Source organism: Trachypithecus francoisi, unplaced genomic scaffold (genome assembly GCF_009764315.1).
Source record: "Trachypithecus francoisi isolate TF-2019V2 unplaced genomic scaffold, Tfra_2.0 Lachesis_group9, whole genome shotgun sequence".
Classification (NCBI taxonomy): Eukaryota; Metazoa; Chordata; class Mammalia; order Primates; family Cercopithecidae; genus Trachypithecus; species Trachypithecus francoisi.
This window is the reverse complement of record NW_022681474.1, coordinates 52,111,655-52,133,840: the sequence shown is the minus strand read 5'-3', so window position 1 is coordinate 52,133,840 and position 22,186 is coordinate 52,111,655. Positions and strand designations below refer to the sequence as shown.

Here is a 22,186-nt window from a genome sequence, read left to right as displayed (position 1 = left end):
TGGTGTCCTGTTTAGTCAGTATCTCTTTTCCTTCTCAAAGGGTTGGAGATAGACTATATGGTATTCCTAGTTAAGAACCACATAAACTCATGAATAAATATTCTATTAATGAAGAATGTGCCTTCTAACACATTTTATCTAAAATACTATAACAGGACTAACAGGTAAAGGGAAACATTGCTCAGTTTTCCTGTTAAAATATTTAAATAACAATGAAATACTAATTGAAATAAGGTTGAATTTTGTCTAAAAATTATGATAGGCATTTGAGACTCTCAAGACTGAGGAAAGACTCAAATGAGGTAAGACAGAGAACCCATGTTTGGCAACTAAGGGGGAAAAAAAGAGGATCATGGCTGCCAGGTCTGTATAATGAAGCTATGAGACAATGGGGTAAGAGTTTTTTGGATCCAGCATTACTAGAGAATGTCTCAGCCCAGATGACATTGTCCAATGTCACGCCTAAGGTCGAAGTAGAAATCCTCATATTCCTAAAATATCACACTTCACCTCCCCACCCCCACCATGCAACATCAAAAGGCCAGAATTTGGCCTCGCACAGTGGCTCAAGCTTGTAATTACAGTACTTTACTTTGGGAGGCTGAGGCAGATGGGAGGCTTCAGCTCAGTAATTCGAGACCAGCCTAGGCAACATGGTGAGACCACGTTGCTACAAAAAAATAAGAAAATAAAAAATTGCTGGGTAGGGTGGCATGTGCCCATAGTCTCAGCTACTCAGGAGGTTGAAGTGAAAGGATCACCTGAGCCCGGGAGGTCAAGGCTACAGTGAGCCGTGATTGTGCCACTGCACTCCAGCCTGGATGACAGAGACACTGTCTCAAAAAAAAAAAAGTAAAAATAAAAAAGACTGAACTTTAAAACAAGTAACCATCCTGCCAACCCCTGTGCTTGCTTTCATCTCCACCCATCTTTCGTGGGAACGAAAGATGAAAAACAAAACAAACACGGTCAGGAAAAATTTTAAAAAAAAAAACCTTTGCTACTTACGCCCTGACATTCCTTGGTGAAAAGTCATACTCAGCAAATAACAACTCCGCTATCCCACTTTCCCAGGCCAAAAACCTTGGCATCATCACAGATATCTTTCTTTTTCCCCATGCTCTACTTTCAATTTCTCATCAAATCCTTTTGGTCCTACCTTTAATGTTCATTCAGGGTTTGACCACTTTTCTCCAACTCCACCGGCTACTGCCTGGCTCAAATCACCATCCTTCTTCCACCACTATCCCCCTAGAACACAGAGTTTACAAAAGGAACTTGCCCCAGGTCAGGAAGACTGCAGGCAGTGGAGGGAGGACTGGAATGCGGGAAATCAAACAGCAGAACATAAGTTCTTAACTACCACACTGACTCTCTGGTTTTTTGCCTTTGCACAATGTGGAGCTAGAATCCAAGTTAGAACATTGCCATTGAGTCATATGACATATGCTCCCAAAACACTGACTTATCTAAAGAGGTATGAAAAGAATAAAACTTCAGCGTAAAGGAGCTTCCTTATCAAAGAATTCCCATGAGAAAGTTCATTATAATTTAATGATGCGGTAAATAACTGGTTTTTAAGAAGACTTCTCTCCTTTTAAAAATTTATTTATTTTTATTTATTTATTTATTTATTTATTTATTGAGACAGAGTCTCACTCTGTCGCCCAGGCTGGAGGGCAATGGCATAATCTTGGCTCACTGCAACCTCCGCCTCCTGGGTTCAAGCGATTCTCCTGCCTCAACCTCTCAAGTAGCTGGGACTAGAAGCACATGCCACCACACCCGGCTAATTTTCGTATTTTTAGTAGAGGCGGGGTTTCACCATGTTAGCCAGGATGGTCTTGATCTCCTAAACTCATGATCCGCCCACCTCGGCCCTCCCAAAGTACATGCCACCACGCCCGGCCCAAAAATTTATTTTTTATTCAGCTGGTAAGTACAAGAGAATTTTTTTAAAAATTCATGTTTTAAACTGACATATTGTAATTGTACATATTTATGGGGTACATTTTATTATTATTTTTTTTGAGATGGAGTCTTGCTCTGTTGCCCAGGCTGGAGTGCAATGGCACAATCTCAGCTCACCACAACCTCTCCCGGGTTCAAGCAATTCTCCCACCTCAGCCTCCCAAGTAGCTGGGATTACAGGCATGCACCACCACACCCAGCTAATTTTTGTATTTTTAGTAGAGATGGAGTTTTGTCATGTTGGCCAGGCTGGTGTTGAACTCCTGACCTCAGGTGATCCACCCACCTCAGACTCCCAAAGTGCTGGGATTACAGGTGTGAGCCGCCATGCCCGGTCACAGTTCGATGTTTTGATACATGTCCATGTTACATAATGATCCAGTCAGAGCAGTTAGTGTATCCATCACTTCCTGCATTTCTCATTTGTGGAAGAACATTCAAAAGCCCCTCTTCCAGCTATTTTGTAATAATATTTTACTCTTAACTGTACTCACCCCACTGTGCAACAGAACACCAGAACTGGCCAGGTGCGGTGGCTCACACCTGTAATCACAACACTTTGGGAGGCCGAGGCAGATGAATCACCTGAGGTTAGGAGTTCGAGACCAGCCTGGCCAACATGGTAAAACCCCATCTCTACTAAAAATACAAAAATTAGCTGGGTGTGGAGGCACACGCCTATAATCCCAGCTACTTGGGAGGCTGAGGGAAAAGAATCACCTTGAACCCCAGGAGGTGGAGGCTGCAGTGAACCAAGACTATGCCGTTGCACCCCACAGGCAACAAGGGTGAAACTCCATCTCAAAAAAAAAAAAAAACACAGAATTTATTTCTTCTAATTGTAACATTGGTTTATTTGTTTTTTATTATTGAGAAAGGATCTTGCTGTGGTCCCATGCTGGAGTGCAGTGGCACAAACACAGTTCACTGCAGCCTCAACCTCCCAAGCTCAAGCGATCCTCCCACCTCAGCCACCTGAGTAGACAGGACTACAGGCCCATGCCATGGCTGCCTTTTTAAATTTTGAGAGACAGGGTCTCACTATGTTGCCCAGGATTGTCTCTAATTTCTGGGCTCAAGCGATCATCCTACCTTGACCTCCCAAAATGCGGGGATTACAAGTGTGAGTCACTGTGCCTGGCCTTTTTTTGGTTTTGTTTTGTTTTGAGACAGGATCTCCCATCATGCTTTATCACCCTGGGTAGAGTACAGTTATGGCTCACTGCAGCTTTGACCTCCTGAGCTCAAGCAATCCTCCCACCTCAGACTCCCAAGTAAGCGGGATTACAGACAAGTGCCACCATGCCTGGCTAACTTTTTATATTTCTATTTTTTAATTTTTGTAGAGATAGGGGTATCATTATGTTGCCCAGTCTGGTCTCAAACTCCAGGCCTCAACATCCCAAAGTGTTAGGATTACAGGCATGAGCCACCATGACTGGCACCAATTTTATTATCACAGACCTAGGTATGATTGTATTTGTTTATTCTATTTAGAGTTCACTGAGTTTCTTGGGTCTGAGAGTTTATGGTTATCATCAGATTTGGAAAATTTGTAGTAACTGTTTCTTTTTTTTTTTTTTTTTAAGGAAATTGCCCAGGCTGGTCTTGAACTCCTGTGCTCAAAAAATCCTCTCACCTTAGCCTCTCAAAGTGCTGGGATTACAGGCATGGGCCACCATGACGAGCCACTATTTTCTTTTTTTTCTTTTTCTTTTTTTTGATAGGTTCTCACTCTGTTGCCCAGGCTGGAGTGCAGTGGCATGATCTTGGCTCACTGCAACCTACATCTCCCTGGCTCAAGCAATTCTCATGCCTCAGCCTCTTGAGAAGCTGAGATTACAGGTGCATGCCACCAAGTCCAGCTAATTTTTGTATTTTTAGTAGAGACGAGGTTTTATCATGTTGGACAGGCTGAGGTGTCCTGATCTCAAATGATCTGCCCCCCTCGGTCCCCCAAAGTGCTAGGATTACAAGTGCAAGCCACTTGCCCGGCCACCCAGACACTATTTCCTAAAGTAATTGTTTTCTACCTTTCCCCACTTTTCTGGAATTCCAATTATACATATATTAGGCAACCTGCTATTGTCCCACATGTTACTGATGTTCCATTAACTTTGTTCTAGTACTTTTTTGTCTTTGTGCTTCAATGTAAGTTCTACTGCTATACCTTCACATTTAATGATCTTTTCTTCCGCAGTATCTAATCTGCTGTTAATCACATCAAGTTTTTTCCCCAGTTTTGGATATTGTATTCGGTATTTTTCATCTTTAGATACTACTTGTGAGTCTTTTGTGAGACAAAGTCTCACTTGGTCACCCAGACTGGAATACAGTGGCATGTTCTCAGCTTACTGTAACCTCCACCACCCAGGTTCAAGCAATTCTCGTGCCTCAGCCTCCCAAGCTGGAATTACAGGCACACCTCACCACACCCAGTTAATTTTTGTATTTTTAGTAGAGACAAGGTTTTGCCATGTTAGGCAGGCTGATCTGCCCACCCTCATGTCTGCAGGCGTGAGTCACCACATCCAGCTTGCGTCTTTTTATCTATCTATCATTCATCTACTAGTCATTATAATACTTGTATTAACATCTTTGCTGATAATTCAATCATCAAAATTATTTCTAATAATTCCACATTTCTAGGTCTCTTTCTATTGATTTTTCTCCTGGTTATGGGTCATTTTCCTGATTTTTATTTGTATGCCTAGTAATCTTTTATTAATATATTATTAATGCTGAATATTTTAATTATTAGGTGCTGGCTTTTACTGTATTCTTTAAAAGAGTTTAGTTTTGGCATATAATTGAGTTACTTAGAATCAGCCTGGTCCTTTCAAAAACCTGCCTTGAAGCTTAGGGTAGGTTTAGAAAGGCCTTTAGACTATAGCTAATTTAACCCCACTATGAGGACTCTAGCCAATGTCTTATGTATGAAACAGTCTCTCCACTATGCCTAATGGAAACATAAACTATTCCCAGCTCTGTGTGAGCTCCTGGAATTGTTCAGTGTTCTGATTTCCAGTGTGACTTTCTCCAGCATTGTGGACTTCCACACTTGGCATGTGCAGATGAGTGTCCAATCAAAGATCCTCTTACTTCTATAGATTTCTGTGTAGTTCCTTTTATCCTAGTTTTGTGCCCCACAAATTCTAGTTGCCTTGACTTCTCCAAACTCTCCTGGCCTCTATTTGGATTCTCCTATTCTGTGCTACAATCTGGAAACTGCCTATAGGAACCCCTGTTGGGTTCATATCAGTTATTTCCCTTATCTCAGGGATCACTATCCCATGCTGCCTGTTCTCTGTTCTCTTGTCCAATGTCTGAAAACAGTTGTTTCATGTATTTTTGTCTGGTGTTCTAGCTGTTTACAATAGGAGAATGATTCTCACAGTAGTTAATCCCTATGGTATCCCTGTTCGTGTTTTAGGTGCTTGTTCTAGAGATTACATATGCATCCTAAAGTTACTACAGTCTGCTTTCACAGAGTAAGAAATGTATGACAGTATAATTCCATCTCCTCCTTTTTGTTCTCTCATGGTTGTATAATCACATATATGCTGTAAAACCCACATCTTGTTTTTTTTTTCTTTCTTTTTTTTTTGAGACAGAGTCTTGCTCTGTCGCCCAGGCTGGAGTGCAGTGGCAGGATCTCGCTTGGCTCACTGCAAGCTCCATCTCCTGGGTTCACGCCATTCTCCTGCCTCAGCCTTCCAAGTAGCTGGGACTACAGGTGCTCACCACCACACCTGGCTAATTTTTTTTTTTTTTTTTGTATTTTTAGTAGAGACAGGGTTTCACCATGTTAGCCAGGATGGTCTCGATCTCCTGACCTTGTGATCCACCTGCCTTGGCCTCCCAAAGTGCTGGGATTACAGGCGTGAGCCACTGCACCTGGTCACATCTTGTTAATGTGTATGTTTTAATGTTGTTTGATAGTCCAGGTCTGCTGGAAACAAATTCTTTCCCTTTTTGATGTGTCCAAAAAGTCTTTATTTTGCCATTATTTTTGAAGACTACTTCTGCTGGGTATAGAAATCTAGGTTAACAGGTTTTTTTTTTTTTTCTTTCAGCACTTTATGGATATCATCTCATTATCTTCAACGTTCCATTTTTTCTTTCATTTTTTTTGAGATGGAGTCTCACTCTGTCACCAGGTGGGAGTGCAGTGGCGTGATCTCAGCTCACTGCAACTTCCACCTCCTGGGTTCAAGTGATTGTCCTGTCTCAGCCTCCTGAGTAGCTGGGACTACAGGCGTGCATCACCACACCCAGTTAATTTTTGTATTTTTAGTAGAGACAGGGTTTCACCATGTTGGCCAGGATGGTGTCAACCTCTTGACCTTGTGATCCGCCCACCTCAGCCTCCCAAAGTTCTGGGATGAGAGGTGTGAGCCACTGTACCTGGCCTTCTTTTCTTTTTTAAATAGAGAAGGGGTCTCACTATGTTACCCAGGCTGGACTCGAACTTCTGGGTTCAAGCACGTGCCACCATGCTCAGCTAAGACTCCATTTTGTTCTGGTTCAAAAACATGGATTAGCCATAACCCATGTTGCCATTCTCACATAACTAATGTGTCTTTTATTCTCCTGTTGCTCTCCTGTTGCTTGTAAGATCTCTTCCATCTTCAATTTTCAGCAGTTTGATTATGATATGCCTACATATGGGATTTTTAAATTTGTCGGCTTATTTTTGTTTTGTATTTAACATCCTTGGGATTTGCTGAACTTCTTGCATTTGCAAATTGATGACTTCATCAGTTTTAGAAGTTCCTGAGCATTGTCTCTTCAAATATGTCTTCTGCCACATTCTCTTCTCTCCTTTTGAAACTCCAATTACATATATGTTAGACCATCTGATATCCCACAGATCTGATATCTCTTTTCTACCCCTCCCTGACTTTTTCTGTCTTTTCTCTTTCCAATCTGTCTTCACATTCACTGATTCTTTCTTTTGCTATGTCCATAAACTGTTAAGCCCATGTAATGAATTCATTTCTGCTAGTATATTTTTCTTTCTCCCTTCCCTCCCCTCCCTTCCCTTTCATTTTCTTTTCTTTCCTTTTTTTGTTTTCCCTGGCCTCTGCTAGTATATTTTTCATTTCTATTTAATAGAATTTCCACTTGGTTCTTTGGCATAATTTCCATCACTCTACAGAAATCCCCACCTTTTCAAGCATATTGTTAACCTTTATCATTCAATCATCTAGCATTTTTTTCATAATTATCTTTAAATCCCTGTCTGATAATTCTGAAAAAATCTGGGTCATCTCTGGGTCTTCTTCTACTGACTATTTCTTCTCTTGACCTTTGGTCACATTTTCTTGCTTTTCTTGTGTCTTGTAACTTTTTATTACACACCATTTTATATAAAAATAGATTAATTATTAAATTAAGTAATATTTTACTTCCAGAAAAAGACATGACCATTTTCTGTCAGGACACTAGAAGGGAGTCTGAGTCAATCTAATATGTAACTGAGCTGGGTGTGGGCTATGACGCAGCTTTAATTTGACAGTTAATCACTGGCTTCAAATATTTAAGCCGTGAGATCAAGCCTTTCACTTGAGCAGGTCTAGGATCCGAGCCTAGGTAAAATTACAGAGACCTGCTTGTGCTTCATAGTTAAGCCACCAATTTTTAAAACTGTGGGAGTACCTTACATGTATACCAGAGTAGAATGATTAAGTAAATGGGTGGCTGATGGTAGGAGACAGATTTCTCACTATTGGAGCAGGAGTTTTCAGATAAGCAAGGGCAAGAGGTTAGAATCATCCATGTAGTGATTCAACTCGAACTGAATACATCAATATAAACTCATGTTTAGTTTAATATAGATACAGATGGATACATATAGAAACATTTATAGATATGTAGATATATACAGGGTAGTATAAATATATTTTCTGGCTCTGTCAGCTGAGTTGGCCTACGCGCAACAATACCCCAGTAGCAACATGTACACCTAGCACCTAGATCTTGGTTTCTCCATTCTCCAGTAAAAGGAACCAAGGCTCCATGGAGAAATGGCTAATTCTAGGATTGAGACAGAAAAATATACTAGATAAAGCATATAGTATATGCTTTAGTCTCTAAATATACTAGAGCATCTTGTAGTGCCAGAAAGTGAGAAAGTGCAAACACACGTACACACACATACACTGACAGTGGTATAGCAAAAAGTCATACCAATTGAAAGAGCTCCCAGTGGCCAAAGCTGGAACAACTTGACCAATAAAATAAATAAAGCAATAATAAAATTTTTAACCCAAGCTATAAAATATCCGTAAGTCCATACTAATGTTTAAAACATTGAATGGATACATAAACGAAGAAGAGACAAATCTCCCATGCAGAAGAAATCTAAATAATTTATATAGACACTTTGCCCTTGAGGAGAGGTATCATAACTCTCCATGCCTTAAGTGTAGGCTGTGCATGTGTAACTTCCTTCCAAAGAGTACAGTATGTAAACAGAGGAGAAAAAAGAGTAACTTTGTAGTAAAGAAATACACAAACACTGCCAGGAGTGGTGGCTCATGCCTGTAATCCCAGCACTTTGGGAGACCAAGGTGAGCGGATTACGAGGTCAGGAGATTGAGACCATCCTGTCTAACATGGTGAAACCCCGTCTCTACTAAAAATACCAAAAATTAGCCGGGCACGGTGGTGGGCAACTGTAGTCCCAGCTACTCAGGAGGCTGAGGCAGGAGAAAGGTGTGAACCCGGGAGGCAGAGCTTGCAGTGAGCCAAGATCGTGCCACTGTACTCCAGCCTGGGCGACAGAGCGAGACTCCATCTCAAAAAAAAGAAAAAGAAATACACAAACACTACCTCAACCAGATGATCAAGGTCAATATCAACACTGATTAGTCATATTGACAGTATGTCCCCTTAATATAATGTGATGAAAATGGTACTGCCAGGCATAGTGGCACATGTCTGTAGTCCCAACTACTTGGGAGGCTGAAGTGGGAGGATTGCAAGAGTCCAGAAGTTCAAGACCAGCCTAGGCAATACAGTGAGACTCCGTCTCTATTAAAAAAAAAAAAAAATTAGCCAGGTGTGGTGGCATGCATCTGTAGTCCCAGCTACTCAGGAAGCTGAGAAGGGAGGATCACTTGAGCCCAGGAATTCAAGGCTGCAGTGAGCTGTCATCATACCACTGCACTCCAGTCTGGGTGACAGAGTGAGATACTATCTCAAAAAAAGGAAAGAAAATTGTACTTAACCTGCATGTTCTTCGTCCCCAAAATACAAAACCTCACTGTAACAATGTTAAAAATACCAAACAGACACCAATAGAAGGACATTCTACAAAATACCTGAACAATACTCCTCAAAACTGTCAAAGTCATCAAAAACAAGAGATGAGAAACTCAAGTCTAAGAAACTGCCAAAGCCAAGAGGACCCTAAGGAGATGTGACAACTAAATGGGATCCCAAAACATTAGGTAAATAAAGTATGGAATTATATCAGTAATAATTAGTTAATGAAAATATATCAGTATTAGTTCATTAATTATAACAAACACACCATACTGATACGGTGTTAAAAATAGGAAAAACTAGAGGCAGGATTTATGGGAACTCTCTATACTATCTTGGCAATTTTTCTATAAATCTGAAACTATTTCAAAAATTCAAGTTTATATTTTATTTTATTTTATTTTATTTTATTTTATTTTATTTTTTTTTTGAGACGGAGTCTTGCTCTGCCACCCAGGCTGGAGTGCAGTGGCCGGATCTCAGCTCACTGCAAGCTCCGCCTCCCGGGTTCCCGCCATTCTCCTGCCTCAGCCTCCCGAGTAGCTGGGACTACAGGCGCCCGCCTCGTCGCCCGGCTAGTTTTTTGTATTTTTAAGTAGAGACAGGGTTTCACCGTATTAGCCAGGATGGTCTCGATCTCCTGACCTCGTGATCCGCCCGTCTCGGCCTCCCAAAGTGCTGGGATTACAGGCTTGAGCCACCGCGCCCGGCCAAGTTTATATTTTAAAAAAGAAAGAAAAAAAAAACTGTAGGAGCTCTATCTCTGCATTAAGCACAACGGTTAGAGTTTGGTTTGCTAGATTCTCCTTGCTCTCCAGTCGCACACCTTGCTTTCTGAAGCTCAAGTGCCCTCATGCAGCCCTGCTCCTCCTCCCCAGTCAGCCTTCTGGAGGGCAGCTTCCTTACATTCTGTGAAGGCCTGAAATGAATTAGAGCAGTTTCACTCACCTCTTCTGCCCTGTCCCCAGTTCTTGGTAGCTGAAAACTACCAGAGTGTGGGGTCAGAGTTACCTCCAGCTCTTCCCCTGCCTGCAGCATTCCAGAACTGAAGGCCTGGAGTGCCTCTGCTGGATTTCTCTCAGCAATCCTGCCTTCTGAGGGTGGTTGCCCTATACTTGGGAGAGGTTCAAATGCCTCAGGTAGTATCTATGCCAGTCCGTCACTGGCCCAGGCTTTTGGCTTACTACTCCTGAACGTTCAGTGAACATCAGTGGGTAGGAGCTGGAGCGTGGGTGCATACTTGCTCTTTGGTGCAAGAGTTGCAAGGGCTTCTCAGGATCCTAACCTGTCATACCAGCCCATACGTAGCCATTAAAAATCTGATTTAAAAAAATGTGGCCAGGCATGGTGGTTCATGCCTGCAATCCCAGCACTTTGGGAGGCTAAGGCAGGCAGATCACCTGAGGTCGGGAGTTCCAAACCAGCCTAACCAACATGGAGAAACCCAGTCTCTACTAAAAATACAAAATTAGCTGGGCGTGGTGGCGCACGCTTGTAATCCTAGCTACTCGGGAGGCTGAGGCAGGAGAATTGCTTGAACCTGGGAGGCAGAGGTTATGGTGAGTCAAGATTGCATCATTGCACTCCAGCCTGGGCAACAAGAGTGAAACTCCATCTCAAAAAAAAAAAACAAAAAAATGTGGCTGGTTTCTCCTTTCCCCTCATGAATGGTAGATTCCTATTCCTTTGATTATTCCATCCTAGAGCAACCACGGGTTTCTTCTCTACTATGAAAATTTGATTAATTTCTGGAGTTTGGTTCATTTAGGTTCCCTTGTATCCTCAGCTCTTCGATGGGTTTTTAGAAAACATACTTCTTATCCGGCTTTTATAGGTTTTCAAGTACAAGAATGGCAGTATCTTGTAATTTTGTACATCTGAAGAGGAAGCTGAATTCTTTCCCCAGACATTGAAAGGTTCACTCCCTCAGTACACTAAGGTGTCTGCTCAAAAGTCAACTTTTCAAAGCAGTTTCCCGTATTACACTATCTAAAGATTGAACAGATCCCAGTCACCCTTCATGCTTTTATCCTGCTTTACTTTTCTTCCATTGCCCTCATTTCCATCTGAAATGTATTTGTCTCATTGTTTAACTATCTCCTCCACAAGGGCAGGAATTTTATTTTTCTTATTTGTCAGTATAGCCCCAGCTATAAAACAATGATAGGGAGCAAATATGATTCTTTATAAATTATAAGTTTAAACTTGCTTTAAAACGAATTAAATAGAAAATTATTGTTGCATATTATAAAAGAAAAAGTACTTTTATGGGAGATAAGAAGTTTTGAAGCTTAAAAAAAAAGAACCTGTGTGATCAGTTCCATTCTGTCCTTAGAAAACATATTATTCTTTATCATGTATACTTTCTCCAGCGAAATCGTTTTGTGCACACTTACTGCTTCCTCATATCTTGCTATCAACCCAGGTTCTAAGCAGGAATGACAGATATTCTTCACAACAGAATAAGACAATTAACAATTGTTCTTAATGAATGGTAAAAAGAACAATATTCATTACTTGTTAATTATTACTCATCTTTTTTTGAAAATGATCCAAATGGCATCTGGAAACAGCATAACACTAAAAATTAGACTGCAGTAGAAAATAAGAACAATGTTTTGATGATTAGATATAATAGAAAGGACTGTAGAAAGAGAATAGAAATAAGAAGGAAAAATTTAGATATTGCAGAAGTGACACAGTAAATCTTAGGATTTCAAAAATATTAATTAAATACCTCAGATTAACCAAGAGGCCTAAAGCACAAGCTAACTAGTCTTTTAAAAGAAACCAATTGGGCACAGTGGCTCACAAAGTAAAACAATATAAGAAGCAAAACACTAAAAAATTAAAATTAATTAAAAATTAGTTTTTTCCCTTGCTAGAGATTTTCTGTCTAGATAGCAATTGCAATACTCCACATAAAGCAATATAGTTAAGAAAGACTACTCTGGAATCAGATCTTAGTGTTAATCTCAGCTTCGTCATTTGCCAACTATGTGACCTTTGGCAAGTTAACCTTCCAAAATAGCATCGAAGGGTTTAAGGACCATTGAGCCCTTCAACGATGGTCTGAGTGCACTAGGCTGAGTGCAACGACATCATCATGGCTCACTGCAACCTCAACCTCCTAGGCTCAATTGATCCTCCTGCCTCAGCCTCCTGAGTAGCTGAAACTACCAGGTGCATGCCACCATGCCCAGCTCGTTTTTTATTTTTTGTAGAGACAGGGTCTCACTATGTTGGCAGGCTGGTCTCGAACTCGTGGGTTCAGGTGATCCTCCTGCCTCAGCCTCCCGAAGTGTTAGGATTTCAGGTGTGAGTCACCGTGCCTGTCCTATGAAGTCATTACAAAGAAATTAAATCAATTGGTTTCATTGGCAGTATTGAATTTCAGAGCAGAAGGGGTGCTTCAGAGAAATAATGCCTTTGGAGTAATTTCTGATGCTAGATGAAACTCATATCCCATTTAAGGTGTCAGTCTGTCTGAATTTTATGTTTGGACAATTGTCAGTTATTTCTTAAAGCTTGAAGTGAACTCTGGCTCTGTAGGATAAATTAATCTTTATTCCTTTAATCTGTATTCATATTAAAGAGATCAAATTGTTTTTTTAGAGTAATGTAAAATTAAGGGACTTCTTTTGTTAGGTGAATTTCCCAGGTTTTAAGATATCAGTATCGGCCGGGCGCGGTGGCTCAAGCCTGTAATCCCAGCACTTTGGGAGGCCGAGACGGGCGGATCACGAGGTCAGGAGATCGAGACCATCCTGGCTAACGCGATGAAACCCCGTCTCTACTAAAAAATACAAAAAAAACTAGCTGGGCGAGGTGGCGGGCGCCTGTAGTCCCAGCTACTTGGGAGGCTGAGGCAGGAGAATGGCGTAAACCCGGGAGGCGGGGCTTGTAGTAAGCTGAGATCCGGCCACTGCACTCCAGCCTGGGCGACAGAGCGAGACTCCGTCTCAAAAAAAAAAAAAAAAAAAAAAAAAAGATATCAGTATCATTGTGGACACTAAATACATTGTCTACTAAATTCTGTAATTTTAACTTACAATTCTCAGTTAGTGGCTGGGTGCGGTGGCTCATGTCTGTAATCTGAGCACTCTGGGAGGCCAAGGCGGCAGATCACCTGAGGTCAGGAGTTCAAGACTAGCCTGGCCACCAGGGTGAAACCCTGTCTCTACTAAAAATACAAAAGAATGAGCCAGGCGTGGTGGTGGGTGCCTGTAATCCCAGCTACTGGGGAGGCTGAGGCAGGAGAATTGCTTAAACCCAAGAGGTAGAGGTTGCAGTGAGCCGAGAACGCGCCATTGCACTCCAGCCTGGGTAAGAAGAGTGAAACTCCATTTGAAAAATAAATAAATAAATAATAAAAATAAAAATACAAAAATTAGCTGGGCATGGCAATGGGTGCCTGTAATCCCAACTACTCGGAAGGCTGAGGCAGGAGAATCGCCTGAACCCAGGAGGCGGAGGTTGCAATGAGCCGAGATCACACCACTGCACTCCAGCCTGGGTTACAAGAGTGAGACTCTTTCTCAAAAATAATAATAATAATAATAATAATAATAATAATTCTCAGTAATTTTTGCAATTTTTTTGGTACCTAAAATAATTTCTGTTATTGTGTTGGATAACTTTGTCAACTTCGCTTTGGGAATATCTAAATATAGGTAGCTGCATTCGAGCCAGAGGAATATTGGTTTCTTTTGTTGTTGCTTATTTCTGAGGCAGCCTTGCTTTGTCATCCAGTCTGGAGTGCATTGGCACAATCATGGCTCACTGCAGCCTTGACCTCCTGGGCTCATGTGATCCTCTCAAACCAGCCTCCCAAGTAGTTGGGACTACAGGTGCACACCACCATGGCTGGCTAACTTTTAAAATTTTTTGTAGGGATAGAGTTTTGCTATGTCACCTAGGCTGGTTTTAAACTCCTAGGCTCAAGCAGTCTTCCTACCTTGGCCTCCCAAAGTGCTGGGATTACAGGTATGAGCTACCACACCCAGCTGAGAAACACTGGGTTTTAATCAAGATTATTGTCTGAATATTGAGTCTTAATGACTTTTTTGATTTTGGTTTTTTGGCCATAGTATTAAGTTTGCAGTTGCTAACCTTCTGTACTAACTAGAAGTAGTATAGAAACTGCAAAAAAAAAAAAAAAAAAAAAAACACAGGTAAAATGTTGATGGCTGCTATTTTTATTTAACTAATGAATGATGATGTCATTGCACTCAGCCTGGTCAATGGAGCAAGATTCTGTCTCAAAAAAAAAAAACAATTTTTTTTAACTACAATGACTTTATCTTATGCAAATTTACAAAGGGTGTATAAATATATGTTAAAACAAATGTAAGAGGATGAGCTGATAATCACCAGAGAGCTACAGCAGCAGAGACACAGTGTCATCAGTGAAGGAGAGAGAAACATCTCTAAACCACCCAACACAATTAACGTGGTGTCTTCCACATAGACTTTTTTCTTTTTTTTTTTTTTGAGATAGGGTCTCATTCTGTCACCCAGGCTGCAGTGGAGTGGTACGATCACAGCTCACTGCAGCCTCAACCTCCTGGGCTCAAGTGATCCTCCTGCCTCAGCATCCTAAGTAGTTGGGACCAAAGGTGTGCCTCACCATGCCCAGCTCATTTTTGTATTTTTTGTAGAGACAGGATCTCACCATGTTTCCCAGGCTGGTCTTAAGCCCCTGGGCTCAAGCAATCACCTGCCTCAGCCTCCCAAAGTGCTGAGATTACAGGCATGAGCCACTGTGTATAGCCTCACATAGATTAAGTGAGGTCACTGTATGTGAGGTCATTGTATAATAGTTTTCAAAAATGTTATTTTACATCCAAGAAATTGTAAATACAATTAGTTATATCTACTCCTGTCACTTTAAACTTTATATCAATTTTTATTCACAAAAACATGAACTATTTTAGACATCATAATTAATGAAACAATTTTTATTCATTTGCTTTAAGTCCATTTAAAATCCAAGATTCATGTTATAAAACCACTCCCCCTCCCTGAACTACACATCTCTAGTTAAATTTTGATTCAATAATGTTTTCCATGGAAATAACAAAACTCAAGTCCTCTGTATTAGCAAACTGTGTAATAAAATAGGAAATTCACTAAGGAAGAGCAAAGCAGGAGCCCTGTATGTCACTTTTAGATAACTATCCTCAAACCAAACTAAACACTTTCAATTCCAAGCATATTTCAAAGTTTTAGGAGAAGTAGGTGAATGGAGTAAGGAGATCGTGAGAACTAACTCACTACTGCGAGGACAACACCATGCCATGAGGGATCTGCCCCATGACCCAAACACCTCCCACCAGACCCCACCTCAAATACTGGGAATTACAATTCAACATGAGATTTGGTGGGGACATATATACAAGCTCTATTAGGGTGAGAGCAAAGTTCTGGAACTAGATAATAGTGATGGTTGCATAACAATGTGAACGTACTTAATGCAACTGAGATTTTTATGCAATGTAAATATAGATCTCAATCAATAAAAGAAACAGTAAACCAGCCTGGCCAACAACTACTAAAAATGCAAAACTTAGCGAGGCATGCACACCTGTAGTTCCAGCTACCCTGGAGGCTGAGGTGACAGAATTGCTTGAACCTGGGAGGCGGAGGTTGCAGTGACCCGAGATCACACCACTGTACTCCAGCCTGGATGACAGAGACCCAGACTTAGAAAAAAAAGAAAAAAGAAACACTAAATAATACTACATAACAGAAAGTAGACATTGACATCTCATCGAAGAAAGTCACCTTCTAAAATAAATGTTGATTATTTTGGTATCCTGTTAAAAACCTTATTGGGACTCATGCCTATAATCCTAGCATTTTGGGAGGCCGAGGCAGGCCTTGAGGTCATGAGTTCGAGACCAGCCTAGCCAACATGGTGAAACTCCTTCTCTACTAAAAATACAAAAAAAAGATCAGTCGCAGTGGCTCACGCCTGTAATTCCCAGCACTTTGGGAGGCCAAGGTGGGTGGATCACGAGGTCAGGAGATCAAGACCATCCTGGCTAACACGGTGAAAACCCATCCCTACTAAAAACAAAAAAAAAATTAGCTGGGCGTGGTGGCAGGCACCTGTAGTGCCAGATAATCGGGAGGCTGAGGCAGGAGAATGGCGTAAACCCGAGAGGTGGAGCTTGCAGTGAGCCAAGATCGAGCCACTGCACTCCAGCCTGGGCGACAGAGTGAGACTCTGTTTCAAAGAAAAAAATAAACAAACAAAAAAATAAAAACACCTTGTTATTAACTTGATAAGTACATTATAAACATTTCAAAATGAAACCTTTTTCTATAATGTCAATCCTTGAGCTTTTCTATTTATTAGGAAATCTCATAACACTCTTAGCACCAGCTTTCCATGCTTCTTAGTCTGCCTGGGCAGGAATCAATTTTATATAGTGTTGGGTGTCCAAGGGAGAGAATATAGTCCTGGGTTCTTTGTTTCTATTTCTGGCTGGGCCAGTAAAGCCCCTTCCTCGTCCCTCCTTTCCACTTATCACCATAGACAGAAACTAAAAACCATAGCTTCAGGCTGCTAGAAGCATACAACAAAACAAAATCGAACAACAACAACAACAAAATAAGGAAGGATGGACAGGCTAGGAAGTGAATTTTAAAATGGGCAGAATATTTGATTAAATTTAGCTTGCCAATATTGTGTTAAATTTTAATACAGGAGAGTAACATATTTATTTCTAATAAACAAGATCAGCAGAAGATGAAAAACTTTTTAGATACCAAAACGTACCTTGGTCTGCTGTAGCACTCGGGAATTGGGAATCTCTCTTGTGGCATTCATGAATGTAGCATTTTTTGTTTGTTTGTTTATTTTTTTTTTGACAGTCAGTGGAGAAACACAACATGGAAAGAAAAAAAAAAAAAAGCCACGCCAAATGCAATAACAAGCCCATCAATTTCTTTTACCTCAAATGCAACAGAAAATACGACTTTTGGCCAGGCGCAGTGGCTCACGCCTGTAATCCCAGAACTTTGGGAGACCAAGGCAGGCGGAGGTCAGGAGTTCAAGACCAGCCTGACCAACATGGTGAAACCCCATCTCTACTAAAAATACAAAATTAGTCAGGCATAGTGACACGTACCTGTGATGCCAGCTTCTTGGGAGGGGAGGCTGACCTAGGAGGCGGAAGATGCAGTGAGCCGAGATCATGCCACTGCACTCCAGTCTGGCCATCAGGGCGAGACTCTGTCTCAATTAAAAAAAAAAGAAAGAAAGAAAGAAAATACCACTTTTGCTGAACCTGATTATAGGCAAGGCCAAATTCAGTCACTTGCAAAATAATATGCCCAACATTCATTCACAATGTTCCCGCCTGCTCTTAATGGGGTTTGAGTAGAGCAGGCTCTCAAAAGCCATGAATTATATGAATTATTAAATTAAACAACAGTTTCCATTTAAAATAATAACATTTATTTGGGAATATACAAACCAGACAATGAACTAGATGTTTTCCACATATCATTACTCACTTTAGCCTCATAATACTTTACGGATAGGTTAAGTAACTTGCCTAAGGTCAAAACACTAGTACATTCAAAAGCCAGGATTCAGGCTGGGCTTGGTGGCTCACACCTGTAATCCCAACACTGTGAGGCCGAAGCTGGTGGATTGCTTAAGCCCAGGAGTTTGAGACCAGCCTGGGCAACATGGTGAAACTCTGTCTCTACCAAAAATAGAAAAATTAGCCAGGCATAGTGGAGCACACCTCTAGTCCTAGCTACTCAGGTGGCTGAGGTGGGAGAATCACCTGAGCCTGGGAGGCGGAGGTTGCAGTGAGCAGAGATCACATCACTGCACCCCAGCCTGGGCCACAGAGCAAGACCTGTCTCAAAAAATAAAAAATTAAAACTAAAAAGCCAGGATTTAGACCAAGGTATATCATACATAAAATCATTTTCTGCTAAAACACTCTTTTTTTTTTTTGAGACGGAGTTTCACTTTTGTTGTCCAGGCTGGAGTGCAATGGCACGATCTTGGCTCACCACAGCCTTCACCTCCTGGATTCAAGCAATTCTCCTGCCTCAGCCACCCAAGTAGCTGGGATTATAGGCATGCACCACCATGCCCGGCTAATTTTGTATTTTTAGTAGAGATGGGGTTTCTCCATGTTGAGGCTGGTCTCGAACTCCTGACCTCAGGTGATCTGCCCGCCTCAGCCTCCCAAAGTGCTGGGATTACAGGCGTGAGCCACCGTGCCCGGCCTAAAACACTCAAAGGGCTGCAAAGGAAATATTTTCAGTTTACTTGGCAAACATTAATATTCTCTCTTGAATACAGCTTCTAAATGTTAAGGAATGAGAAAGAAGAACATACTTGAAAAGAATATTACTGAAAAATGCAGTGAGATGTCTGGAAGAAACAAGCAATGGCTATGTGCCTACTATGTGCCACAGACTGTGCTGGCTATATTAAAAATCTTGACGCTTCACTGTTACAGCAACCTTGGAGGGAAATATTGGTAATCTCTTTTACACATGAAGAAACTGAAACGTAGAGAAGCCTTCAAGGTTATAGAAGTTGCAAGGGACAGAGTTGGAATTGGAAATCAAATTCAGCTCATTAATACATATTATTAGTGCTTACTACGGGGCATTTCGAATAGAATATTAGAAATCCCATCACATACAGCTCAAACCAACCTATTTTTTCTTTGCTTAGGGAGTTGTTGTGAAACTGAAAAATTCCTATAGATTTTTCTTTCAATAATCTTATTTTAAATAATTATGCATGCTTAGGTTACATATATGCGTTAAGTACTGCCCATAAACTCCAAAAGTTGATTGCTATGAAAACCAAACAGGCATCCAGTAGTAAATGTGAAAATATAAGCAATTCTGTCCTATATACATGATTCTGAACATACTGACAGATGGAGAAAACCACTTTGGAAAAGGTACTTCCCATGTTCTAGAGATGATTTAAACCATTAAGCATTCTATGAAGCTTCTGAAGGTCTGTCAGATTTTAAATGACAACAGTGAAATTTTAAAACAAGAACAGGAGATGTCAGCACCAAATCTAGTTTAACATTAATAATAAGTGAGCCAATAAATAGGTCTATGTTTGCCCAGGCAGGTTTTGCTTATTATTCAGTTGGAAAGCCAGAAGGAAACTAGTTTTAACTCTTAATACAACCTGTATCATGACATCATCACTTTACCAGAAATGTAGCTGATGTCAGCATAAGACTGAGACAGTTCACATTTAAAAGTGTTGTTTCTTCTCCAACTATTTTCATAATTCATTCATGGTATAGGATTGAGACTATTTCCTTAAGTGGAAAAAAATGGGTAATCAACATTGAGAACTTTCCACGTGCCAGATACTGTATGAACTGTCTTATTTAATTTTCATAGCCACCCTGCAAGATATTATCCTCATCTTTTTAGAGGAAGAAACAAGTTTCAAGAAACGAAGTAGCTTTTCTAAGGCCACAGCTATAGTAAAGAGGCGGAGCTGACATTCAAGCTTGGATATGAATTACTATAATTTCCACAGCACTACACAGCTGTCATTTTCTTTACCTGCAAAACTAAATAAATAATGTTAAAAATAAAAGATGGATGATCTCCAAGATCTCTAAACATTAAAATTTTATAATAAACTGGTTGAGGTGACACATGCCTATATTTTCAGCTACTCAGGAGTTTGAGACTGGCCTGGATAACATAGCAAGATCCTATCTCTAAATTTAAAAAACAAATTACAACAAGATAATCTTAGACCAGAGAAAGGAAAGTGAAATAGCTATTTGGATTACAAACTGTTTTAGTACCTCAAATGTAATGTGTGGTGGTGACAGTATCTTTGATTCCTGGGAAGGTCATTGTGAAAGGGAATATAAAATGCCTTGAAGTCAAAATACGAGGCTCTCAAACAGAAAAATAAATATAACATTTAAGTATTATCAACAGAGAACCAAGTTAGAAAAAACTAGTTATAGTCTAAAACAATGCTGTTTAAAAGACTGTAGTCACCAGTGTAAACTGACTCAGGCAACACTTCCCAGGGTCCATGCTGTGGACAACTGACTAATCTCTCTATAAATACTAAAAGATAATAAGGTTCCATAACCAAACAAGAAAGGGAAATGCTGGATTTAATGTTAAGCCTGTTTCCATACTAGTTATAGGCTTGAGAGCCCTATGGGGCAAGTCTTTCTGGGTTTGAATCCCAGCTCTTCCATTCTAGCTTAGCCATGTGACTTAAATGAGACAGAGTTGCTGTAGAGACTGGAAACAGTAATGCATGTGGGAGCCTTAGAACAGAGCCTTAGACAGTGCTCAATAAATGTTAAATCATTAATAGGAACATCATTTCCCAGAGCCTTTATTAATCTAAGTTGATGTTCATTGTGAATTACCAAGGGGATAGAGTTTGCAGTTTCTCAAACTTACTGGGTAATGGAACCCACTTTGTCATAGAATATCCCTCGAGAAAACTGGTTAATGTCTTTAAAACAAACAAAACTCTTCAAAACAATAGAGAATTTCGTCACCAAAATAAAATGTTGTTTTTTGTTTTTTGGGGTTTTTTGTGACAGGGTCTCCCTCTGTTGCCCAGGTTGGAGTGCAATGGCACAATCACAGCTCACTGCAGCCTCAACTTCCTGGGCTCAAGCGATCCTCCCACCTCAGCCTCTCAAGTAGCTGGGACTACAGGTGCATGCCACCATACCTGACTAATTTTTTGTAGAAACAAGGTTTTGCCATGTTGCCCAGGCTGGTTTCAAACTCCTGGGCTCAAGCCATCTGCCCACCTCGGCCTCCCAAAGTTCTGAGATTATAGGCATGAGCCACCACGCCCAGCCTAAAACATTTTTAAAAATTGAATTTTTCTTCACCAAATTTTCCCTACCTCTTATCTGCTACCACCTGCCTTTGAGATACAGTTCTTTTTTTTTTTTTGAGATGGAGTTTCACTCTTGTTGCCCAGGCTGGAGTGCAATGGTGCAATCTCAGCTCACCGAAACCTTCCACCTCCCAGGTTCAAGTGATTCTCCTGCCTCAGCCTCCCAAGTAGCTGGAATTACACACAAGCGCCACCAAGCCCAGCTAATTTTGTATTTTTAAGAGAGATGGGATTTCTCAATGTTGGTCAGGCTGGTCTCAAACTCCTAACCTCAGGTAATCCGCCCACCTCGGCCTCCCAAAGTGCTGGGATTACAGGCATGAGCCACCTTGCCCGACTGGAGCTAAAGTTCTAATAGATGACACTCTTTGATGTTCACTAAAGACTTGGGAACGTTGTCTCTACTTCATAAACCCACACTATAGCTGAATCCTGTATTCTGTCATAACCAGCAACTGCTCCTCCCGTTCAATCTTCAATTCCACTATCCAGTCTTGAACACCAACCACTTTATTTCCCAGCAGCCACCTTCTGGTTTCATTTGTTCCCTATTCAGCCTAGACTCAACGGCCCACCACTTCAAACACTCTCACTACTGAAATCTCTTGCCTCCTTACCATGTCACCCTGACACATAAAACCCAGGCCAAGATCAATCCAACTGTTCAACTGTGTGCTTACCCAGGCTACTGAGCCCTGAGAGAAGAAGGAAATCATTCATACAAATATATATACGACAGCCGTGAAAAACCCATGATTCCATTTTTTCTAAGTATTCCCACTCAGCTTGCCCACTCACTTCCCTCAGAGGCTTTCTTGAAATTCTCCTTTTCTCCTCAAACAGTCCCCTATAATCATCGTCTCCTCCCCACTATAATCTCAGTGGATGACCTTATCCCCACTTCACTGAAAAAAGTCAAGTGTTGATATCCCAAATTCTTACTTGCCAACCAAACACTCCCCCATCTGCACCATCCATTGTTTCTATATTCCTACTTCAGTAGAAACTGCATTCTCATTTGTACTGCAACCCAGT

The 22,186-nt window shown here is 40.9% G+C and overlaps 1 protein-coding gene across 12 annotated transcripts in view; it reads right to left on the bottom strand.

The window, feature by feature from the left end:
• Positions 1-22,186, bottom strand: part of SHLD2 (shieldin complex subunit 2) — an 82,551-nt gene that overhangs the window by 40,181 nt on the left and 20,184 nt on the right. For 2 of the 12 annotated variants that reach the window (XM_033209044.1, XM_033209048.1), the window contains exons 1-2: positions 17,382-17,414; positions 1,160-1,318 (exon numbers count right to left, since the gene is read on the bottom strand). The exons of 2 other annotated variants lie outside the window; for them this stretch is intronic. In XM_033209044.1, the coding sequence (XP_033064935.1) occupies positions 1,160-1,172 (13 nt within the window). In that variant the 5' untranslated portion in view covers positions 1,173-1,318; positions 17,382-17,414. Of the gene's footprint in view, positions 1-1,159; positions 1,319-17,029; positions 17,052-17,381; positions 17,415-21,205; positions 21,216-22,186 lie in introns of those variants that run through there. 8 more of the 12 variants (XM_033209041.1, XM_033209047.1, XM_033209045.1 and 5 more) reach the window with 8 other exon arrangements.